General features: G+C 53.4%; 1 protein-coding gene across 2 annotated transcripts in view; it reads right to left on the reverse strand.

The window, feature by feature from the left end:
- The window catches only part of LRP1 (LDL receptor related protein 1), an 80,715-nt gene extending 62,037 nt beyond the window's left edge, over positions 1–18,678 (reverse strand). For both annotated transcript variants that reach the window (XM_086713032.1, XM_025926901.2), the window contains exons 1-6: positions 18,116–18,678; positions 9,433–9,555; positions 6,364–6,501; positions 4,111–4,230; positions 2,554–2,682; positions 2,170–2,433 (exon numbers count right to left, since the gene is read on the reverse strand). In XM_086713032.1, the coding sequence (XP_086569158.1) occupies positions 2,170–2,433; positions 2,554–2,682; positions 4,111–4,230; positions 6,364–6,501; positions 9,433–9,555; positions 18,116–18,182 (841 nt within the window). In that variant the 5' untranslated portion in view covers positions 18,183–18,678. The remainder of the gene's footprint in view (positions 1–2,169; positions 2,434–2,553; positions 2,683–4,110; positions 4,231–6,363; positions 6,502–9,432; positions 9,556–18,115) is intronic.
- Positions 18,679–21,632: the final 2,954 nt, after the last annotated feature.

Raw genomic sequence — 21,632 nt, forward strand, 5'->3', positions numbered from 1 at the left:
AGCACCTCTCAATTGTCAGACTCCTCCCTCCTGCATGGGGCTCCCTCCCAGGGGTGCAATGGAGGTCATGGTCCTAGCCAGGAATGGGATGATTGCAGGGAGAGCTCCCCCAGGGGGCAGAGAGAAAGCAGGAGAAAGCAGGAGCCTTTCTTCTTCATCCCCCTTGGGGAGCTAATTACAGGCCAGCAGCCCACTGCACAGGTGAGTGCCTGGGACAGCCACCCGCACACCAGGACAGGGCACCCAGCCTCTCCTGGGAAGGGGCTGAACTAGAGATGGGGGAGGGTGCTAGGGGAGAGACACTTCCGACATCCTCATCTCAGGGCCCATAATTAGTCTGTGGGATGAGAGCAAAACAACCATCCTCAGGGTGACAGCCAGACATTCAGGCGGCATGGAGCGTGGGGTGGGGGCAGGGCAGGGAGGAGGGACAGAGGCTGGGGCCACAGGAACCCACTCATCCACCCCACTAGCATTTCTCCCCGGAACCTTGGTCTCCTCCTGCCTCCTGGACTCTGCCCCAGAGGGGCCCAGTGAATCCAACAGACCGGGAGGCAAGGTTCTATTTGCCAAGGGAGGGGTACCCGCCTGAGCTTATTTCCTGCTTCACTTTGGAAGGAAAGCAGGAGAGGGGGCCAGGCCAGAGCAAAAGCGGAGAAGTTTCCCATCAGGGCACCCTCGCCAGCCGCCTACCCACGAGCCCATCGTCTGGCCCGGAGGCAGGGCCAGGGAGGGAGCTGCCAGAGCTGTTTGCCCAGACAGGCCTGTTGGGTGGGGCTGTCAACAAGGAGCAGGGAGAGGGCAGCCGTCTCATGGGGTCTCACCCTGTGCTACCCTATCTGCCATAGGGTTCCCTGATCTGCCCACCCCTCAAGAGTTCAGCCAACCACGTGTGGCAGCCCCCAGCCAGCATTCCAAGGAAGACGAGTCTGATCACAGGTGAGCCTTGGTGACCAACAGCCCAAGGACATCACTGGGATGCTCTGGAGGAGCTGGAGACAAGGTGTGGACCATACGATGAGGCCACAGAGGGCGAGGGCTCTCAGGAACCCCTGCTACCCCACAGCTAAGCCCATACATCCTCCGAGGATCTCTGTCTTCTGTGGGGATCATCATATGGGGACGCAATGAAGGAACTTAAAGATCTACGAGGCCCAAGGTTCACCATCCTAAAGCTTGTGACTTACCTCTGGCTTTCACTTCAGTTTATCTGATCTGGACAGGCAAGCTCATACCCATGATGTGGATTAGGAAATCAAAGCAGGGACAGGGAATTCTGATTTATTCAAGATCACAGATCAAGTTACCCTCCCTCCCGGGGGTCAGATCAACCACAGGCCAGATCTTCCCCCTCAGCCCTGTGGTGCATTTCCTGGAAATGTGATGGTGCCAGATGTTTTGTTTGTTTATGTAACAGCATCTGAGAGGAGCGGGGCCGCTCCAGGCAGTGGATCTATGCCCTGGCCCCATCCCTAGGTACACCCTGTCTTCCACCCCTAAGACAGCAAGGTACAGCCCCGGGAAGGAGTTTGAATGGGAACATCCAGGAGGTCTTAAAACACTCCTGTGGCCCCAGGGCTCACTGCTTCTCCTATAGTCTCATTCACTGCCACAAAGCTGCCCCCAAAACAGCCTCAGGACCCCCACACTCACCCTGCAGCCGTGGGTCTATTCTGGCCATGCCCCCAAGGAAAATAATGGAACATGGAGACAAACCCAGCCAAGCCCTGACCTCTTTGCACTCAGTCCTAACTTAGCAAGCTTCCCTCAAGGCTCCAGGCCTTTTCTTTCCCTTGCCCTGACTCCTGCTGCATGGGAAAGCCCCTCTGTGGTCTAATCAACACTTGTCTCTCTGAGAAGGGACAGTCCCTTGTCTCTGGAGAGTGACCATTCAGTGCCTCCTTAGCCCTCTTCCTCAGCCCTGGGCCAAAATCAGGAGCCATCTGGAGCTCAGAGAGAAGGAAGGGAGCATAGCCATAACTCTGTCCCTGCTCCAAGTAGGTGTCATCTTGTGCAGCCCCCTGCCTTAGCTTCAGGCAAGGCCTTCTTATTTAGACTCCTGCCCCAGACAGGGGTCATCCCCTCTAACTGCCTTTGTCCTAGGCAGGCACCAGCTTGCCCATCTTCCCTCCCTTCCCCTGCTCTCCAAGCTGGGAGCAGGCGACTCACGGTGCAGACTGAGGGAGATGTTGATGGTGTGCTCATCCACGAAGCCCTTCAGGCCGGGCATGCGGGCACACTTGAGCTGTGTCTGGGCAGCGCTGTCCCCAACATGCACCCAACACACAGTCTCATTGGTGTAGCTGAAGTCCATGGCTGTGGTCTGCCGTGTACTAGTGGGCGTGATGGTAGACACTTGGGCCCCACTCAGGTACGTGGCCAGGATGTTCTGGGAGTTGGCAATCAGCAGCACAGGGGGCCGGTCTACTGGCTCTGTAGGTGGAGGAGAGAAGGGTCGATGCAGCAAGGGGCTCTAGGACCTCTCAGGCCACTCCCCATCGGGGAGCAACATGGAGGCCACCTATCATTGTGACCACAGGTGACCCCACCTACCATTCTTGGCCTTGCAAGAGCGGTTGTCTGGCTGCAGCAGGTATCCTTCCACACAGCCACATGTAAAGGAGCCATCTGTGTTGGTGCACAGCTGGCTGCAGGTGCCGTAAACTGAGCACTCATCAAAGTCTGCCGGGAAAAGGGCAAGAGCATGGTCATCTCCAGTGTAATAAGGACAGGGAAGTGGGTGCCCTCAGACACCATCCAAAGGTGGTGTCCATCCCTACAGCCTCTTCGGAGGGCGATTTGGCAGAATCTACCACAACAGGAAAGGTGCAAACTTTATCACCTAGCAAGTCCGAACTTGGAATCTACCCTCGAGAAATACCCACACGCATGCACATCATCCATTCATTCAGAAAAGATTTCTTGAGTATCTACTATATGCCAGGTACTGTCCTAGGCTCTGAAGATATATCTGTGAATAAAAGAGATTCAAACTGCTGCCCTCATGAAACTTAAATTCTGATAATAAATGAAATATTGGCATTCCATGATAAACAGAGAAGTAAGTTATATGTTAGAGGTGATAATACAGTGGAAAAGTGACTGGTGCTGTGGGAAAATATTAAGCAGAGAAAGGGGATATGGAATGTAGGCAGTGGGTTGTGATTTTAGGGATGGTCTCACTGAGAAGGTGGCATTTGTGCAAAGACTCCAGGGAGGTATATCTTAAAACAGAAAAGGTGCACTGTTTGTGACAGAGAGAAACTGGAACATCTTACTCATCGATAGGGAGATTGCCAAGTAAACTGTGGTAATCAATAGTCATACTCCATAGTGGTTTCTAAAAGTACGAGGTAGATGTCTACATATATTTTTATATGCTTATTTATTTATTTTGAGAGAGAGCGAGAGAGCGTGGGGGAGGGTCAGAGAGAGAGAGGGAGAGAGAGAATCTTAAGCAGGTTCTGCACTGTCAGCGCAGAACCCGATGCAGGGTTTGATCCCAGGAACCATGAGATCGTGACCTGAACCGAAATCAAGAGCCAGTCACTCAACCAACGGAGCCGCCCAGGCGCTCCCCCCTCCCTACATATTAATATCGAAAAATCTCTAGAACCTATTGAGAAAACTGAAGAGAAGTATGTACAGTATGATATGTATGTGAAAAAGAGCACACACACATAAACAATACTTTCAGTTAGATCATCTGTGAATACAGGAAGAGAGATGCACAGAAAAAGGACTGGAGAGAGAGATAGCAAACTGGTAACACAGCTGACCTCCAGAGAGGGAAAAGGGAGCAGAACTGAAAAGGATTCGTCGAAGGAGACTTTGATTTTTATCTATAATGCTTTAATGTTTTTACAAGAAAACTCACATATGATCTATGTAATTTTAAGAGGAATTTAGTGGAATTTGGTGGAAGTAAGTGGTTAGGGCTCACAGTCATGCCCACAGGCTGCAGGGCATGTAATCGTGCCTCCTCTCTTGTACCTTCTGTCTCATTCTTCTCCTACCCTGGCCAGGCCCACTGGCCGTCCCCACACCCGTCCCCACCAGTACCCACCCCAGCATACGCACATGTGCACACAAGCACACACACTCACATACCTTTGCAGGTCTTGCCATCTGCCTGTAGTTGAAAGCTATTGTTGCAGTAGCAGGTGGGCCCGTTGAGTGTGGGGACACAGTGGTGCTGGCAGCCCAGCTGAGAACACTGTCCTTGGAGCTCTGTGTGGGGGCAGGCGACACGCACTCAGGCCCCCAGACCTGGCGGCCACACCCAGACCGTAACCTTCCCCCGACTCCTGCCAACCCTTCAGAAACCACTTCCAAGGCTTGTAGTGTCAGAGATGGAAGGGGCTTAGGAATCATCTGACATATTCTGCAAGTGAGGAAACTGAGGCCCAGGGAGGTTATAAGACAGGCCCAAGGTCCCACAGCCAATTATGGCTTAGAATCCACATCTTCCTGCTCTGGCTGCTCTGGACTCCCTCTGTCTCCATGAAAGAGGGGCTCTGGCAGTTGTGGGGGTCAACAGGGAGCGAGGACAGTGAGTCTCATTCTCTTCATATGCCTCTTATCTGCCCTGCCCAGGAACCACAATGCTGGCTTCGGGGCTGAGGGTGAGGAGTGGGCATGGGATGGGGTCTCTCCCCTCAGGATCCCAGCTCTAGTCTGGAAGCACCTCTCCAGCCCATCCCTCAAGCCCTAGAGACCTCAGAGAGAAGGTCTGAGGTCCAGGTAGAAGATGAGAGGAGGAGCAAAACTGGTTCCCTCAGGACCTTTCTCTAATCTTTTCCTCCTGCTGCTGACCCACTTCCACAGGGGAGACAGAAGGGAATGAGACAGGAGGGGGAAGAGGTGGGAGAGCAGCTGCCCCCCCAGACCAGCGACCCAATTAATGGCCTTGCGTGGGGCCAGGCGGCCTGGCCACAAAGACCCCTTTGTCCAGCGGCCTCACACCCCCACTTCCCCCCCACCTAGGAGAGAGAGCTGCCCGAGATGCTAAGACGTTTAGAAGCACTAAGCCTGCCAGGAGGAGCTGGACTGGGGGGCCAGTCCCTGGTTATTTCTTCTCCTCCCCACCTCCACCCAACAGCCTGTCCAGCCCTTCCCCACAAAAGATGGAGATCAGCGGGGGGGGGGGGGGGGGGGGGTGAGTAATTTTTTGTTCTGGAAAATCTAGAGAAGAATTTCTCTTTTGGATGTGCGGCAGGAGGATAAGGAGGCCCAACTTCTGTCATATTAGAGAAGGGAGTTCAGACCCTAGGTTCTCCAGGTTCTTTGTTGTTTTTGATGCTGACAAGGTATTCAAAAGGAAGCAAACTTGAACATGTACCATTCGATAAGATGGGATGGGCATGGTAATTCAAGTCAGCCCCTAGGCCTAAGCTCTGCATCCCATCCCAGGAGCTCTAGACAAAAACATGCAAAATCAACCCAAGGAAAGGATAAAAATCTTCCACAGACTCCCTTGCTCCACACTCCCTGCCCTCAGTGAACAGGATCCAGATGTGTCTCCTCCCACAGGCAGATGTTTCTGACATGCGTACAGGCCCAGACGCCACCATCACCCAGGGGCCTGCTCAAGCTCTGGAGACCTTCAGCTCAGTAGAAGGGAGAAGTCACTATTCCCTATTCCCTGCCTCGCACGTATGAGTCTCTGCCTTACCGACGGAATCCTCCCCCACTGCTCACACATGACCCAGACTCTCCCTGGCCCACAGGGCCTTTGGGAGAAGAATGGCAGGGCTGGCGACCTGAGCTACAGCAGGGAAGGGACCTATCATCCTAACGTTCCCTCCTCGGCCTGGATGACCTCCCATCAAACAGCTTCAGAGTGTCTCAAAGATCTGCATTTCCTGGGGGATGGCTTCTGGGGCATCAGCGGGGAATTAGGTGAACCAGACTCCACATCCCCACCCCCAGCTTCAATCACAGCATCTCTTTTTCCCTGTTCACACTCAGGTTGCATGTAAGAAACCATGTGAAGAAAGGACCCTACTATCTACAACAACAAGGTTTGAAAATACTGACCTAGTGCAAAGCTCTCATTTTACAGGTGGGATACTGGGATTTGGAGAGAGGTAGTGACTTGGCCAAGCACACACGGCCAAAGAGAAGTGTCCAGGCCAGCACCCATACTGATCCCCACAGGGCTGTTGACCAAGCTCCAAACTCAAAGGCCCACTGATTTGGGCTGCTATCTGGTGGCATCTCTGTGCATGGGAGCAGGACAAGGCCTCATCCCCACTGAAGGTGTGAGGACAGTCCTCGGATGGTGGGCCTCCAGACCCATCACAGGCCTGGCTGAGAACTCACTGCATCCATCTGGGGCAGGAGAAGTGGAAGAGCCCTTACCTCGGCAGTGGGGCCCCTCATCCGAACCATCCACGCAGTCCTGGACTCCGTTGCAGAGGCGGGACATGAGAATACACATCTCGGTGCCCAGGCAATTGTGTTCATTTGGCTGACATCGCTGGGCCTTACTCTGTGGACCTGGGGGCAGATGGGAAGCCTGGCATGAACAAGGACAGCCAGTCTAGCCACTTGTTCACCAGGAGAGGCGATGAGGACACCAAGACTGGGGTTTCAGATACCCGCATTTCTTAGATCTCAGGAGGTCTCAGGGGCTGGTTAGATTTTCCCACCTAGGGCCCTTTGTCATCATTCCCAAAGGTAGCCACACACCGAGGAGCAGCCGGGCAGAGGGAAGAACTAGGCCTTCAGCAGAGTCCGCTCCCCACATGCCCGATACGTACGGACCCCAACACCTCCACACTGTGCACTCAAGAGACGGGCTGAGATTTAGAGGCGAAAGGTTTTGAGGAGCCAAGGAAAGCAGAGTCCATGGCAGAGAGGCTCAAATGTTAAAGAACACTTTCTTCCCAAAGCTCCCTAGGGCACAGAGCCGGGGCTGAAAGCCAGACGAAGTTGCACTGTCCGACACATAGCAACAGCCATATGTGGCTATTGTGCACCTGAAATGCGACTAGTTCAAACTGTAAGTATAAAATACTACACTGGCTTTAAAGACTTAAGTTTTCTTTAATTTAATTTATTTTCTATTTTTTGAGAGAGAGGGAGCATGAGTGGGGGAGATGGGCGACAGAGAGAGAAAGAATCCTAAGCAGGCTCCATGCTCAGCATGGAGCTCGACACGGGGCTCAATCCCATGACCCAGGGATCGTGACCTGAGCTGAAATGAAGAGTCGGACACTCAACCAACTGAGCCACCCAGGCGCCCCTGGCATTAAAGACTTAATACCAAAAAAAAATAAAAAATAAAAAATAAATAAATAAAGGCTTAATACCACATACACAAAAAAGAATGCAAAAGATCTCATTGCTAATATTATATGATTAATATACAGAAATAATAACATTTCAGATACATTGGGTAATATAAAATTAAAATTGACTTCACTTAACTACTCTTACCTCTTTTTTTTTTTTTATTTTTTTAATGTTTATTTATTTTTGAGAGAGAGGTAGAGTATGAGTGGGGAGGGGCAGAGAGAGACAGAGACAGAGACAGAATCCAAAGCAGGCTCCAGGCTCTGAGCTGTCAGCACAGAGCCCAACGCGGGGCTCGAACTCACAGACTGAGAGATCAAGACCAGACCTGAGCTGAAGTCGGACACTTAACCAACTGAGCCACCCAGGTGCCCCTACTCTTACCTCTTTTAATGTGGCTACCAGAAAATTTCAAAATTGCATATGTGGCTCACATTATATTTCTGTTGGACGATACCACTCTAGATGCCCAATCCCAGAGCAGCCTGCCTAGTGGAAGGATTTGGGAAGCATCAAGGGTTGTGGCCCACTGATGATGTCTCTGGTACTTCCTTTGTTGCCCAGGAAGATGGGTCAGGGTGAGAAGGGTAGAGCTCCTCAGGGAATCCTAAGGAGGCCAAGCAGGTTAGGATGCTGGCTGAGCCCTGCGTTGGGAGACAGACCACTGCACCCTGGCTCCCATGCCTGGACAGGGTGTGTGAGAGAGTATCTGTGTGTGAGCCCATCTGTCCATGTATGCCTGGGGAGGAGTACCTGTACACGGGTGAAGGAGGTGAGGAGTGAGGAGTGTGGAGTGAGGGTGTGTCTGCACGTGCTGGTCTGTGCTGGTGCTTCTGGCCTCAGTCTGTGCATTTCCATGTCCTTCAGGAGTGAGTCTGGATTTTTATGAGTGTCTGGGGGCGTCTGTCTGAGGTTGGGCTTCTGCATCCTTGTTTGAGAGTGTGGACTCTGTGTTGCTATAAGAATGTGTCTGTGCTGACGTGTGACCTGGTCTCTGTGTGTGTGTGTGTGTGTGCGTGTGTGTGTGTGGTGGTGGTGGTGATGGTGGTGGGGAGGGATGCATCAGGGCCCCCCCTGATGCGTCTGGGAGGGTACATGAGTGCAAACAATGTGGGGATGTGTCTAAGGTGGGGTCTGCATCAAACTGAAGAAAGATCAGGCCCTTCTGCGTGGTTACCATCACCCCCACATCAAGCATCAGGGTAAAACAAAGTAGGGCGTAAAGGTGGTATCTGGCAAGAAGAATCTCCAGGCTGAACTCCCCTCACCATAGAAACACTTGAAGACTATCCCCGACTCTACCCCTCAAGGGCAGGGTATGGGGAAAAGACAGAGAGAACGACTGGCTCCCTTTCTGGCCCTAAAATTACTCCTGACCATTGTGGGTGAGGGTATAGGGAGAGGACAGGGAATAGAGCTGGAGCAGGATAAACCTGGGAGAGAGAATAGGGACAGAACTAGGAATGCAGGGTCTCCTAGACCCTGGCCCCGATTGGCCAAGCAGCGAGAGGCTGAAGGTGGAGACCCCAGGACTCTGCCAGCTGCCCAACACTCTGGGGTCCCGCCAGCAAATCCTCCACCCCCCACTGGCAGGGTAAAGGCTGGGTGCGGACCTTTCTCCCAGTTTAAACAGCTGCCTCTGATTACACCACTTACTGGGGCAGGGGAAGGCGGGGGTGGCGGGAAACGCACAGGGGTGGGGCTTCTGGTACAGAGACTGAGTAAGAGCCAGTGGCCTTTGGCCTGGGAACCTGAGGACAGGAAGAGGGTCCGGCAAGACCTGGGGGCACTTATTAAGAGTCAGAAGTCTCAGAGGTGGGAAGAAGAGGACTGAGCAAGAAGGGAAGGGAAGCTGGGCTCTCTCCTTCCAGCAAAGCTGTCAGCCCAGACAACAAAGTCTCTGGCAGGCTTGGGGGTACAGCCGCTAAAGGAGCAATCGGATGTGTCATTCTGAGCACATCATGCACCGTGCCGGGCACTTTGAAGAGGGGGAGAGAATAGTTTTAGCTGTGTCATGGACAAACAATCACAGAGCAAGGTCCACACCAGGCTAGAGATCAGTCGTCCTTATCCCAAACTTCCTGAGCCAAAAGGAAAAGGTGTTTAGGAGAAGGGATCAGAAAAAGTACTTACAAATCTCAGGGGCCTCATCGGATCCGTCCGGGCAGTCCCTCTCACCATCACACCGCCAGCCTTTGGAGATACAGGTGATCTGGTCTCTGCAGGCAAACTGTTTGGGGCTACAAGTCTTAGGGGCTAGGAGTAAGGAAAGAAAACAATGAAAGGTGGAGGGCAACTCTACGACCTTAAAGTCCCTAGAGCTCCTCTTCCTTCCCCAGCATCAGGCCCATCTGGCCCAGACTCTGAGCTACAGTCCAGGTACCTAGGTTGGCAGGCGGCTGTGGGATACTCCCGGAATACCGTGTACCTGTGGTGGGGGGGAGGCGAAGGATGCAGGAAACGTATCTTACAGCCTGCTCATCCACCCCAGATGCTGCCTGTCCAGTGTGCCTCTCCAGTTCTCAGGGTCAAAGCCCTTGCTGTTCTGCATTACTCTGGTCAGACACCAGCGGCCCCAGTTTTGTTGACCGAGAGTGATGGTGAAAGATCAGGACTTAGGCCTTTGACATTTTTTCTCTTTATCTTCCTTTCCCTCCCCCTAGAAACCGAGAGCCACTTTATTTGTTTGTTTATTCACTTATTCATTTATTTATTTATTTATTTATTTATTTTTGAGTGAGCTCTAAGCCCAATGTGGGGCTTGAACTCACAACCCTGAGATCAAGAATCCCACGCTCTTCCAATCAAGCCAGGCACCCTAAGGGCTGTTCTTTTCTAACCTCTTTGCTCAGTCTGCCCTCTGTGGCACTCCTGGTCCCTGAAACCCATCACCCTGCCCATCTCCAACTCCTAACCGCCAGGCCCCAGACAGGAAGTGGTGGGGGGTGCCCTCGGCACAGTGATGACTTAGAGACTGTATCAGCAGAAGTATAGGAGGGAAAGGCAAGGCAGGGTAGGGAGCCCTGCCTCCACCTCCATTCTCTAAAGACACGGTTCCCCTTGTTGGTTAAACCTCAAGGAGGGCTTTCAGTAGATGTCATCTGAGATAAAAGGCACAGAAGACAGCTCAGGATGCCACAACTGAAGAGCCGCAGCAGAAGGGTGACTGGGAGCTGGTTTCAGGCCAGTTAACCTGTGGAGTTACTACATCCAGGACCTCTTTGCCCTGTCCTTCACCCCCTCTTCACCTTCCTCTGCTCCCACCTAGATTTCTTGCCTCATTCTCCAAGGAGGAATTAAGAATGGTAACACTAACTCTTACTGTGGGCTCAGTATGCATGGGAACTGTAGTCAGCCCATTCTTTCCATGTATCATCTCATTTAATCCTCTCCACAATATGACAAAATAGGTAGTGTTACTAATACCATCATTCATAGATGAGGAAGCCAAGCCCCAGAAAAGGTGGGGTCACATAGCAGGCAAGTGACCAAACCCGGACTCAAACCAGTTGAGCCAACGTTAAGCTTTTAGCCAGGGCAGTCCGCATCAGCCTCCCAGCTCCCACGGAGACATCCTCAGGAGCTTTTCCTTCCAACCCCGTCACCATGTCCTCCATGGGAAGAAAAGTCCCCTGCTCTCCCTCATCCCCACCCAGGGCTGGGTTCCCAGTCTCCCAGCCCATCATTGCCTTTTCCTTGGCCTGTTGTAAATTCCATCTCTATTCAGCTGGCATGCACTGAAGACCAGCCTGGGGTGCCAAGGAGGAGTGAGATGCCCCCTTGGAAGCCCCAGTCCCCCTGGGAAGACAGCTGTACACAACTAACTCAAATGCAGGGCAGAATGAGCTCAGGGCTGAGACAGAGTATAAATAAAGTATGTCAGGGCTCTGAGCAGGAAGGGATAGAGTCTGAGGAGGGCCACACGGAGACGATGTCCTCCCTCCCTAACCCCCATCTCTGGCAGAAGGGACTGCACCCAGGCCCCTGGCCAGGATGAGAGCCGAGTTCAGGAAACACATCAAGGATGGCCTGGCCAGGCTCCCCCACCCGCGGCGTCCCCCTCCCCTACCTCCCACCCTGAGCAGGGAATAAAGGCCCCTTGAGGAGGTGGATAATGCTGAGTTCATTGCCCCACTGGGCCAGCTGTGAGGTCTTCCCGGGGAAACAGCCCGCCAGCCTAGTTAGCATGCCGGAGACCGGTCCTCTTCCCCTGGCCAGCCGAGACTGGCTGGGGGCGGGTAGAAAGGGCTGGAATGGGACTAGAGAGGCAGATGGGCCGTTTGGAGCCCAGAAATGGCCCCCATGCCACCCCCACCCCTTCACATGGACTTAGTCCACGCCCCCACTCCTCCTCAAGGCAGAACTCACAGCCCCGTGAGGTCACTGGTTGGCCACTCCAACATCCCCTCCACTCCGTGTCCCAGCCATGATCCCCCCTCCATTGGCCCTCACTTTGCACCCCCCCCAGCTGTCCCCACCCCCATTTTTGGCCTGAACTCGGCAGAGGAAACAGCAGCTGGCAAACTCGGAAAGCTGGAATGAGAGAGATTCACAAACCAGATGTGCTCTTGTGGAGGGGGGGAGTGGGGGATGGGGGAAGGAAAGGAAGAGGAGCACTCGGGGCCCCTGTCCCATCGCAGCACCTCTTCAGGCCCCGGGGCGGAGGGACCTGGGGGCGCTGCACTGCTCCCAAGGGACCAGGCAGCACAAGGATCTTGGAGAGATATGTGACAGCACTTCCTTCCTGTCAGGGATGGTGAAGAAAGCCCCAGGAATCTGGAGTTTGAACGCTGAAGCCTGTCTTTGATTTCCTTCAGGGGGAGTGGGGAGGAAAGAAACAAATAACCTACTTTGGGGCAGTCTACATAGCCAAGAGAAGCCTCCCTCTGAGGTGGGAGGGAGCTGCAGTGGGGGTGGGGTAGGGCACTTGTAATCTGCTTAGAACTGCCAGCCAACCCCACTCCCCTCAGCTGAGCCTTCTGCATCTGACGCTAGCAGCCACAAAACCCATCTTTGTGGCCCGCCGCTAAGGTGAGGGAACAACATGGCCTAAGTTCGGGAGCAACCACTAGCCTCCTCTGCCTCCCACCCCTCATGAGAATTGGGGCTTCCTAATGATAGGAGCTAACTAACACTTTTCAACATGGTCACTACTCGTCAGCCACTGACCTGAAACACTTTGTTCATGTTAATTCATTTAGATCCTCAAAACCCTGGGAGGTGGGTACTGTTGCAATCTCCATTGTACGGACGAGGAAACTGAGGCACAGAGTGATGGGTAACTGAACAGGTGGTTTCCTCACTGACCATGAGGATGGAGCCAGATGAAAAAGGATGAAGAAAAGGAACTGGCAGGGAGAATATTTTGGTCCTCTGGCACTAGGAGTGGGGAAAGAGATTATAGGGGGTGGCAGTGACCTTCAGGGCTCCTCAAAGAGGAGGGGGAGGTGGAGGAGGCAGAGAGGGACAAGAACAGAACAGAGAGGGAAGACAGAGGAAGGAGAAGAAGGAGGAGAGGACTGGAGAGGGAGGAGAGTGAGTGAGGTTGCAGCAAGAACGCCGGGACACAGGGGCCGTCTGTTCTCAGCTTTGCCTGGAGATGAATGTGACCGCCATGCTAACTCTGGCCAACACCCCTGCCCCCCCCCCCCTCAAACCCAGGCACCCAGCCCAGCCATGGCCCCCAGGGCCACCAAGCTGGAGCCAGGACAGGAGGTGTAGGCTTGGGTGTGTGTCCAGACACAACACGGACCCCACTGCCCTGCTTGAGCCTTGGCTGTTGTCCTCTGTCCCATTCCGGGACCTTGGGGGTGGGGTGGGGAAGGAGGGCGAGAGTGCCTGGCTAGAGAAGAGAGGATGACAGGAAAGGACAAACCCTGAGGGAGTCTTCTCCAGAAGAGGAGACCCATCCATTGATCCCCTTGGGAGCTCCCCTTGGGAGCAAGGGAGCTGCGACCTCAGATGGCGTGTCCTAAAGGACCGGGAGACTTGGGGCCAGGAAAGCATGAAGGGGACCCTTGGGGCCCTTTTCAAGAGCAGACACAGCAGAGGGAGAGATAGGCTGTGTTAGCAGTGGGATATTTTCTAAAGGGAACCACGTGAGATATCTAAAGGAACAGAAGAGCTGGGGGTGGCCAGGGGCTGGGGGGCAGAGCCTGCAGGAATCTAAACTTTCAAACATAGGGGGGTGGGGCAGCAGGGCCTCCCAGACCCAAACCGAGAGCTTTTCACTGAATTTTATGTATTTTGGGTGTTACCCGGTGGCTCCTTCCCGCAGCTCAGTGAGGCTCAGACACATTTTTGTCATTCCTGAGTCTGGGACTCTGCTTTTGCGGCCTGGACAGACGTACAGACGGGATGGCTTGGACTGCCAGGGGAGGGGAAGGGTCTCCCCCTCCATCCTGAGTCAATATTGACTCAGCAGGACATTAGCCTGACCAGTGACCTCCCCACCATCTTTTCCTTTCCCCACAAGCAAAATTCAACCCCTCAACCCCCCCCAGAGGTCATCATATCTCTCACCAGGCCTTTATAAGGCCTTTATAAGCCTACCCCCAACACACACGCATGGTTTATGCTCAGCAGAAGGAGAAGGTCTAAGCTCCTGACCCGTTCCCCACACCTTTCTCCAGTTCTCAGGTCATGAGGAAGTTCTGAGAGAAGTCTAACCTCCCCCTTTCCTTCTGAAATATCTCCTTTCCCCTATTACTCAGCCCATAAAGGTATCAAGTTCCCTTCCTCCAGAAACATTCTCTCCAAAATCCATTCCTAAAAGTAGTGGAGGGGGAAAAAGAGAGAGAAATTTGGAGGAAAGTGAAGGGCGAACTGCAGAACTGGACATTCCGACTCTGACCTGGGAGGGGGAGAATAATTCCAAAATGGCGAGGTGGGAAAGAGAGCATGTGGGAAAGCCCAGGAGAGATGCTCACTCCCACGGAGTTTTGAGATGCCCATCCCAGGCCTGGATGGAAGTGGATGGAGACAGGTAGAGACAAATCAAGCAATGGAGACTAAAAAAGATAGACAGAGAATGCCACAAAGGGTGGGCAACCAGACAGAGATGAACCAGGAGGATGAGAGACAAAGGTTCGGAGAGGCCAAGAGAGCACACACCAATGACAGCAGACAGAGGAAAAATAGACAGGAAGGGGTCTCAGCCCAGAGGCTGCCAAGATAATGGCACAGTTGTCTTAGGATGAACCCAAAAAACAACAAGCCCCCGAGACTCAGAGTAGGGTGGGGGCAGCATATATCCTGACTTATGGAGACAGAGTCCCTGCTGTAGCAGTTCTTTCCCAAGGAATACCCAGAACAAGGGTTATTGCCTCCCAAAGAATAGGGAGTTAGGGGAAGAAGACTGGAGCTCTTCAACCAGAGAAGCCAAGGCCTCGGAGAGACTCTCATCTCCCCTGAGGGAGCAAGAGGGACAAACACCTCTCCCCCACCACTATCCCTCACCTCTTTCCTGGGGAGTTTTTACACTAGTGCCTGGGGCCACTGCACCGGAAGCACTCCAAAGCCAACTGCTTCCTTCTCCAAACAATGCAGGATCCTGCTAACTGGGCTGAAATCTGGGACTGAATACAGTGGGGTGGGACTAAGTTCTCCAAATGCTCACAGGGGCACCCAGCTCCACCAGGTCAAGGACCCTTTCATGGCCCCAATCAGCTGCACCCAGATTCCCCAAGGGCGGTGAGCTCTCCATACAGAGCCAGAAGGCTTGAATCCTGGAGAGTACACAGAGTGGGGGGATGCTGACAAGAGACTACTGAGGGGCAATATGCCCTAGGCTCGGGGTTCTGATGTGCAAAGGCGGAGACCGCAGCAGGAGGAAAGAAAGTTTGACTTGAGTAAAGAGGGGCTCCTTAAAGCATGGAGTCTTGAGGAGTTGGGCGGATTTGGACAGGATCTGGCTCTAGCCGGGACCCCAACTGACATCCTTAAGAGGTTCAGTGACAGTGGAGAGGTTGGAGGCAAACAAAAAAACCAAAAACCAAAAACCAAAACAAACAACAACATACATATATGGAGGGGGGGGGAGGAGAGAAAATGGAGGAAGGGGGAGCAAGATTGGAAGAAAAGAAGAAGCCTCTACCATCAAAATATTCCTCCAATCTCCAAATCGTTGTGCTAAACATCCCTGCTTTGAAAGACCAGGGGAAGGGGAGATGTTCAAGGATGGGGGTCTGACTGGGGAAAAAAGGAGTTTGGAAGTTTCTCTCAGAGAGCCAGGAGGCAAACACCTCAGCCTCATAACTCACTTCAACTGTCCAGCTTGTCTGATAACTGGTAATACAACTGGCTCAAGGGCGTGTGTGGAGAGGGGTGTGGAAAGAGGGAGGCAGTCGGCCTTCCCTGAGCCATAACTGCCTGGGGCTGCCCTCCCCACTACAAGATGTTCCTAAGCTCAGCAGGGTCCTCAATGACCCTTTTTCCCATTCCCACCTCATCCATTTCCTCATCCTCCCTGATAGCAAGTACACTCAATTCTGTTTACTAGTGGGGGTGACATGGCTCCCCAAAGAGAAGGGGACACTGGGGTGAGTTCAGGTGGAGCAGACGAGGCAGAAGAGGTGGGGAAGACTCCTAGGGCTGCTCCCCTAGAGGGAAAGCAGCAAGGCCTGCGATAGCAGCAGAGAGAAAGTTTAGACACAAAGTTAGGTATCTGGGGTCAAAAGGTTTCCTTCTTTGGAGAAAGAAGTCAGTGGGCCCAAGGCATGAGGGCAGGGGTAGAGATAAGAGAATCCTCTGGGCTGCCCTGGATAGCACCAGCCCTACAGGTCTGTACAATACCCCTTTCCCCCCCTTCAGAGTGGGGTAGAACCGATGATTCATATTTCCATTCCCAAGGTAAGAGTAGTAGAGTGTGTCTGGGGAAGGGTCCTCTTCCTGGGACTTTGGATACAGTTTGGTTTGAGCTGGGTTACAGATGTGGGCTTGGTGGAAATTTTAAGAAAGGACAGGGAAACAGTTAAGGAGAACATGTCCAATCTCTCCCACTTCCACTCACCAGCAACTAACCTGTAGTGTGGCAAATAGAACCACCTTAGAAGTCTGGGGGTGAAGCAATCTGGTGCTATCCTTGAATGGGATGGGGACTTTTCTGCTCTCCGAAGAGGCCCCTCTTGCTTCTTCCTAACTCCATCCTCCCATGATGTGAGGGTCTCTCTTTTCCTCTTAAAATTTTTTTTCTATTCTCCCTAGAAGTCATGTGCCCAAACCTCTCTGCCTTAGTTTCCCCTCCCACCTCACAGGGTTGAGAAAAAGAGGAAAGAACATGTATAACAAGGAAGTCATGGGCTAGGGCTGCCTGTGAGGACTGGTCTAGAGAGAATATTCAAGAGAAAGCCTCTTTTCTCCTCTTGGGCAGATAACTGAGGTAGTGGCAGAGAAGGGAACAGACAGTCAACATAACTGGGAGCCACTGAAAATACTGTCTTTTGGGGGCACAGTTACTTCCCGACTCCCTAACCTCTCTTCTCTAACTGAAGCAAGCTGGGGGGAGGGGAGGAGAGGGAGAGACAATCTGGTTTCAGAGAAAAACTTTCCCAATCCTAACCTGGCAAAATTTAGAAGATGGAGGAGGGGTGCATGATGATACTGGGTCCAGGTTTTTCCCTGGTTGGATGGACCAAAATGACGGGAAGGGATGAGATCCCACCCTCCTCAAATAGGGGCCCAGCCCAGCCCAACCCCATGATCCTAGCTCAAAGCTTGGGCAAGACTTGAACCAGTGACTCACAAGCAAGAGAAAAATAGCTGACATAGAGAGGGGAGAGGGGACACCCCATTTCCCCAAAAAGACTCTGTTCTAGCCCAAGCCTAACTGTAATATACAAAATGTGTGTGTATGGGGCAAAGGTGGAGAGAAATAAACACATTTCCTAAAGGAGCAGAGAATTGGGGGGTAGGGCCATAGCCATAACCCCCATCCAACCTCCAACTCTCCTTCCTGTCCAAACTGTGATCAAGCCAGAAGTCAGGGAGAAAGCAGCTTTTTTCCTCCCTCCCACCTCAGCATTCCAGGCCATTCTCCAGTCCCCTTCCCCAATGATGACATCTGACGTTTTTCATCTCAAAGCTCCCAGGAATTAAGAAGGAAAATTCAAAGTCACATAGCATCGCTGCCCCCCCCCACCCCCACCCAGCCCTATCCAGGCTACTGACAGAGGCCCTGAGAGGGGGAAGTGCCCGCTTAGGAACCCAGGCGGGTAGCCCGCTGGATCCTGGACCTAGGCCTCCAAGCTTGGACTCCCCAGGCCCAGATTCCACACCCAAGCAGGGGGCCTTCCCTGTGGCCTTCCCTCTTCCCACCCACAGCCTTCCCGGGCCTGCCTGCCCTCTGCCCAGCAGGGCAACCCTGACCCAGCTCCCCCTTCCAGATTCAGAGGCCACTGCAAAAGCCCCCCCACCCCTTTGCAGCCGTACATTGCAAATCCGGATTCCTTCACATTTCAGATGGGGGTGGGGGGGGGGGGGTGGAGGATGTAGGGGAGGCAGAGGCCCTCCCCAACCAGAGACAGGAGGAGAAGGCCTCTGGATCCCAGGATCAGAAAAAAGGGGAGCCCTTTTCTCTCTTCCCAGGCCTCTGGTCTTTGTTTGGGCTGGGGGGTCCCGGAAGCATCATTTGCCCTGGGCCCCCATCCTCCAAATCGGACCCCCATCCCCGCCCCCAGTCGGGCCGCTGCTGTGTCAGCTGGACTGGGATAACAAAAGGCACCCCCTCCCGCGTCTCCCTTCCCCATCTGAGCGCAGGAGTGGGGGCTGGGTAGTGGGTGTCCCCAGGGGTCCAAGGGGGCCGCGGAATCTCACTCACCATCGATAGCGGCCGCGACGAGAGCTGAGAGCAGGGGCAGCAACAGCAGCAGCGGCGGGGTCAGCATGGTGTGGGCTGATGCAAGCAGCAGCCCCCTCCCCTCTGGTCCTGCTACTTCTTGCCGTCGCCCCCCCCAATTGGGGGGTCCCCCTTTTTCCTCCTTCTCCCCTCCTCCTCCTCTATTCTTATCCTATCCTTAAGCAAAGAGCATCAGGGGCGTGGGTGAAGAGGTAGAGTTCAGAGCCCCTTGGGGAGGGCCTGCTGTCGGGGGTGCGCCCGCCCCCTCCTCCCAAATCCAAACCCTTCACCCCCTGCTTTTCTCTTCTCCCCTCTTTCCCCCTCCCAGAGCGAAGCTCACAACCCCATCTCCGAGCCGCCTCCGGCTGCAAAAATGCACAATTGGGAGGAGGCGGGGTAGGGGGTGGGGGGCGTGGACCGGGTGGGGGAGCGTTTGGAAGGGGCCTGATGGAGCTCTGGGGGCTCCCCCGGTTTCCGCCTCCTCAGTGCACGGGCCTGGAGCTCGCACCACTGTTCCCCGGACTGAGGTGCCGCGACGGGGGGGCGAGGGGGGGAGAGGGAGGGGACCGGCAAAGGAGGGAGGGAGAGAAGGGGCGGGGAAAGAAGGGGGGGGGGGGAGAAAGAGCTACGCGGCAATCCTGTGAGTGCGCATGCGCGGATTTGGCGCGCTGCCCTGGGGAGGGGGAGTCAGCGCAGCGACAGGATTTGGGTCTGGTCAGCGGTCCTAGAGTGGAGGTCTCCGGACCCCCGCTAGCCAGTTTGGGGCCTGGAGCGTCCTCTCCCCAGACTGGGCCTTCCCCTCTCCCCCGTGCTTCAGAGAGCTGAAGGGCCGAGGGGAGATTGGGCAGTGGGCGAGGAGAGCTGAGGGGCTTCTCTTTGAAACTCGGGGTCGTGTCCTAGGAGTTCAGGCCCCGTCTAGGGATCCAGGACCCGGGGTCCGGGCGGAGGCCCGATTTCCTCGGGGAACTCTGACTGTGCCTCTCCTGCCTGGAGTGGGGGGCAGGGGCCTCCAGTCCGCAAGGAAGATACGCGGAAAGGCTGAGGTTTGATTTGGAGACTTCGTAAAACAGAGACAGGGATTGGGGCCTTCGGAGAAGGGGGGCGGGGTGGGGGAGGGGCTGCGAGGGCCCGCCCCCACCTCGCCCCAGGGCTCAGAGTAAACAGGGACACCCGCGGGGACACGCCGGAGCTTGTCCGCCCTCGTAGGGCTGGGGATGGAGCCCACCTTAGTACCCGCCCCGCCCTGCTCGCCTGGCACCGGGCGCGGGAGGGGCAAGCCCTGGTTTGGAGGGAGTTGAGTCACCAACGGGTGGGGTTGAGGAAGGGCCACCCCCCTTCGCCCCAAGAGGTCTGGGTTCATTTATGTTTGGTTTGGTGTTTTGTTTTGTTTTTTATACCTTCTGGCTGACTTCCCACGAAGTTGGGGTTTTAGATTCCGAGCAACAGGGATTTGGGATAAGATGAGGGACTCTGGACCCCTGCTTCCAGGCCTCGAGGTCTAAGGTGTCTGCTGAGTGCCGGACCTTTGTCCCGGCCCCGAGACCACACGGGAATGCTACTTTGAGTCCTGAAGGCGCCGGGCGGTTCCCAGAGCCCGGTGAATGTGCTTCTGGCCACTGCCCCCTTCTGGGCGGTGTTTTAAGGTTGTACCTTGGGTGTCTGAAAGTCAGAGTTCAGGGACGCAGCAGGCAACGTCGTGGGCTGCCAGAAATTGACGTTAGAGATGAGAGAGGGTTGCACCACCATTCTCACTTTTTAAATTCTAGTGGAGGAATGGGAAGGGCTCCAAGTGCTCACACCAGTCCGTCCCTGGCAGGAAAGGGACCAGCATGGAGGACCTGTCCCATTGATGGCAAGGAGAGTGAGAAGAATCCGGAAGGCACTGGACCTTTTCACCAAACCAGAGCTTCCTCTGGGCTCACTTTGCTCAGAGCCAAGTCCACCTGCTTTTAGTCTCCTAGGCTAGAAACTTCAGACATTTTGCCAATTCCTCATTGGCCTTTCTCTCCTATATCCAATCTTGTAAGCCTGTGCTCAAGGCCTGTCATTTCTCCCTCTGAAATATAGCTCAGATTTCCTCCATTTCCACTGCCAGAGAGTTTGTCTGGACAGGGGTGGGGTCGTGTTCATCTTTTTATCCAGCCCTCATGGGCTAATGCAGTGATAGGCACATTGTAAGGACTCGCTGTCTTTGTTTTGTTTTGTTTTAATTGATTAATTAATTGGTTTTTTAAATGTTTATTTGATTTTGAGACAGAGCAAGCGGGGGAGGGGCAGAGAGAGAGGGAGACACAATCTGAAGCAGGCTCCAGGCTCTAAGCTGTCAGCACAGAGCCGGACACAGGAACCGCAAGATCACGACCTGAGCCAAAGTCCGACGCTTAACCAACTGAGCCACCCAGGCGTCCCTGTTTTGGTTTTTAAAAGTAGGCTTCACACCTAGCGCAAAGCCCAACACAGGGCTTGAACTCATGACCCTGAGATCAAGACCTGAGCTGAGACTGAGTCAGATGTTTAACAGACGGAGTCACCCTGGCACCCCACTAACTTTTTAATGAATGCCTAGGTTGGTTCCTTCCTTACCTAGGACCCTGCTCCTAATACTGTGGTCCAGGTGAAATCAGGTGAAGCCAACGTCAGGCAGTTCTGAAAGGAAAGAGCTATCTGGAGTGACCATATGTATAGCCCAAGAGAGCTGTGAGGGGCATCTCACTCCTTCTTTCATAAAGGAATCTTCCTAAAATTGCTTTCCCTATGTTTCTTCCTGGCTGGCGAACCTCTCTGCTCAGTATCTGAAGACAACCGAATCAAATGTGAATTCTTTACATTGTGAAACATGGTAATACTTAGTTAAAAAAAAAAAAAAACTCAAAGAGTGTAGAAAAGTACAGAAAGAATATAAGAAGTATAGGAAGGTGGGGGCGTTAAGCATCCAACTTCAGCTCAGGTCATGATCTCATGGTCTGTGGGTTCGAGCTCTGCATCTGGCTCTGTGCTGACAGCTCAGAGCCTGGTGCCTGCTTTGGATTCTGTGTCTCCCTCTCTCTCTGCCCTTCCCTTGCTCATGCTTTGTCTCTCTCTCAAAAATAAATAAACATTAAAAAAAAAAAAAAAAAGCCTAGGAAGGTGAAAGTAAACTTGCCATGCTCCAACATCTTATTCTTTAGTCCTGCTCTCACAGTAACCACTACCAAGAGTTTCTTGGGCTTCCTTTGGAAGGTTTAAAAAAATTTTTTATTGACAAATAAATATAAATAGACATCCTTTAAAACCACAAATGAGCTCATACACTATATACTGTTCTGTAACTTGCTTTTTTCAATTAACTAATTTTGATCCCTTTCCACATTAAACATACACATCTAGCTCACTCTTTATATTGGCTGGTTGGAATCTCCTTGCTTGATTACTGCACAATCTACTGGGATTGTTGGGCTCTTGGGTTATTTCCAGTATGTGAACTGCTGAGGGTGTCTCTGTAAGATGAGAGAATGCATAT

This window comes from Puma concolor, chromosome B4 (assembly GCF_028749965.1).
Source record: "Puma concolor isolate L17-30 chromosome B4, mPumCon1.1.hap2, whole genome shotgun sequence".
Taxonomy (NCBI): domain Eukaryota; kingdom Metazoa; phylum Chordata; class Mammalia; order Carnivora; family Felidae; genus Puma; species Puma concolor.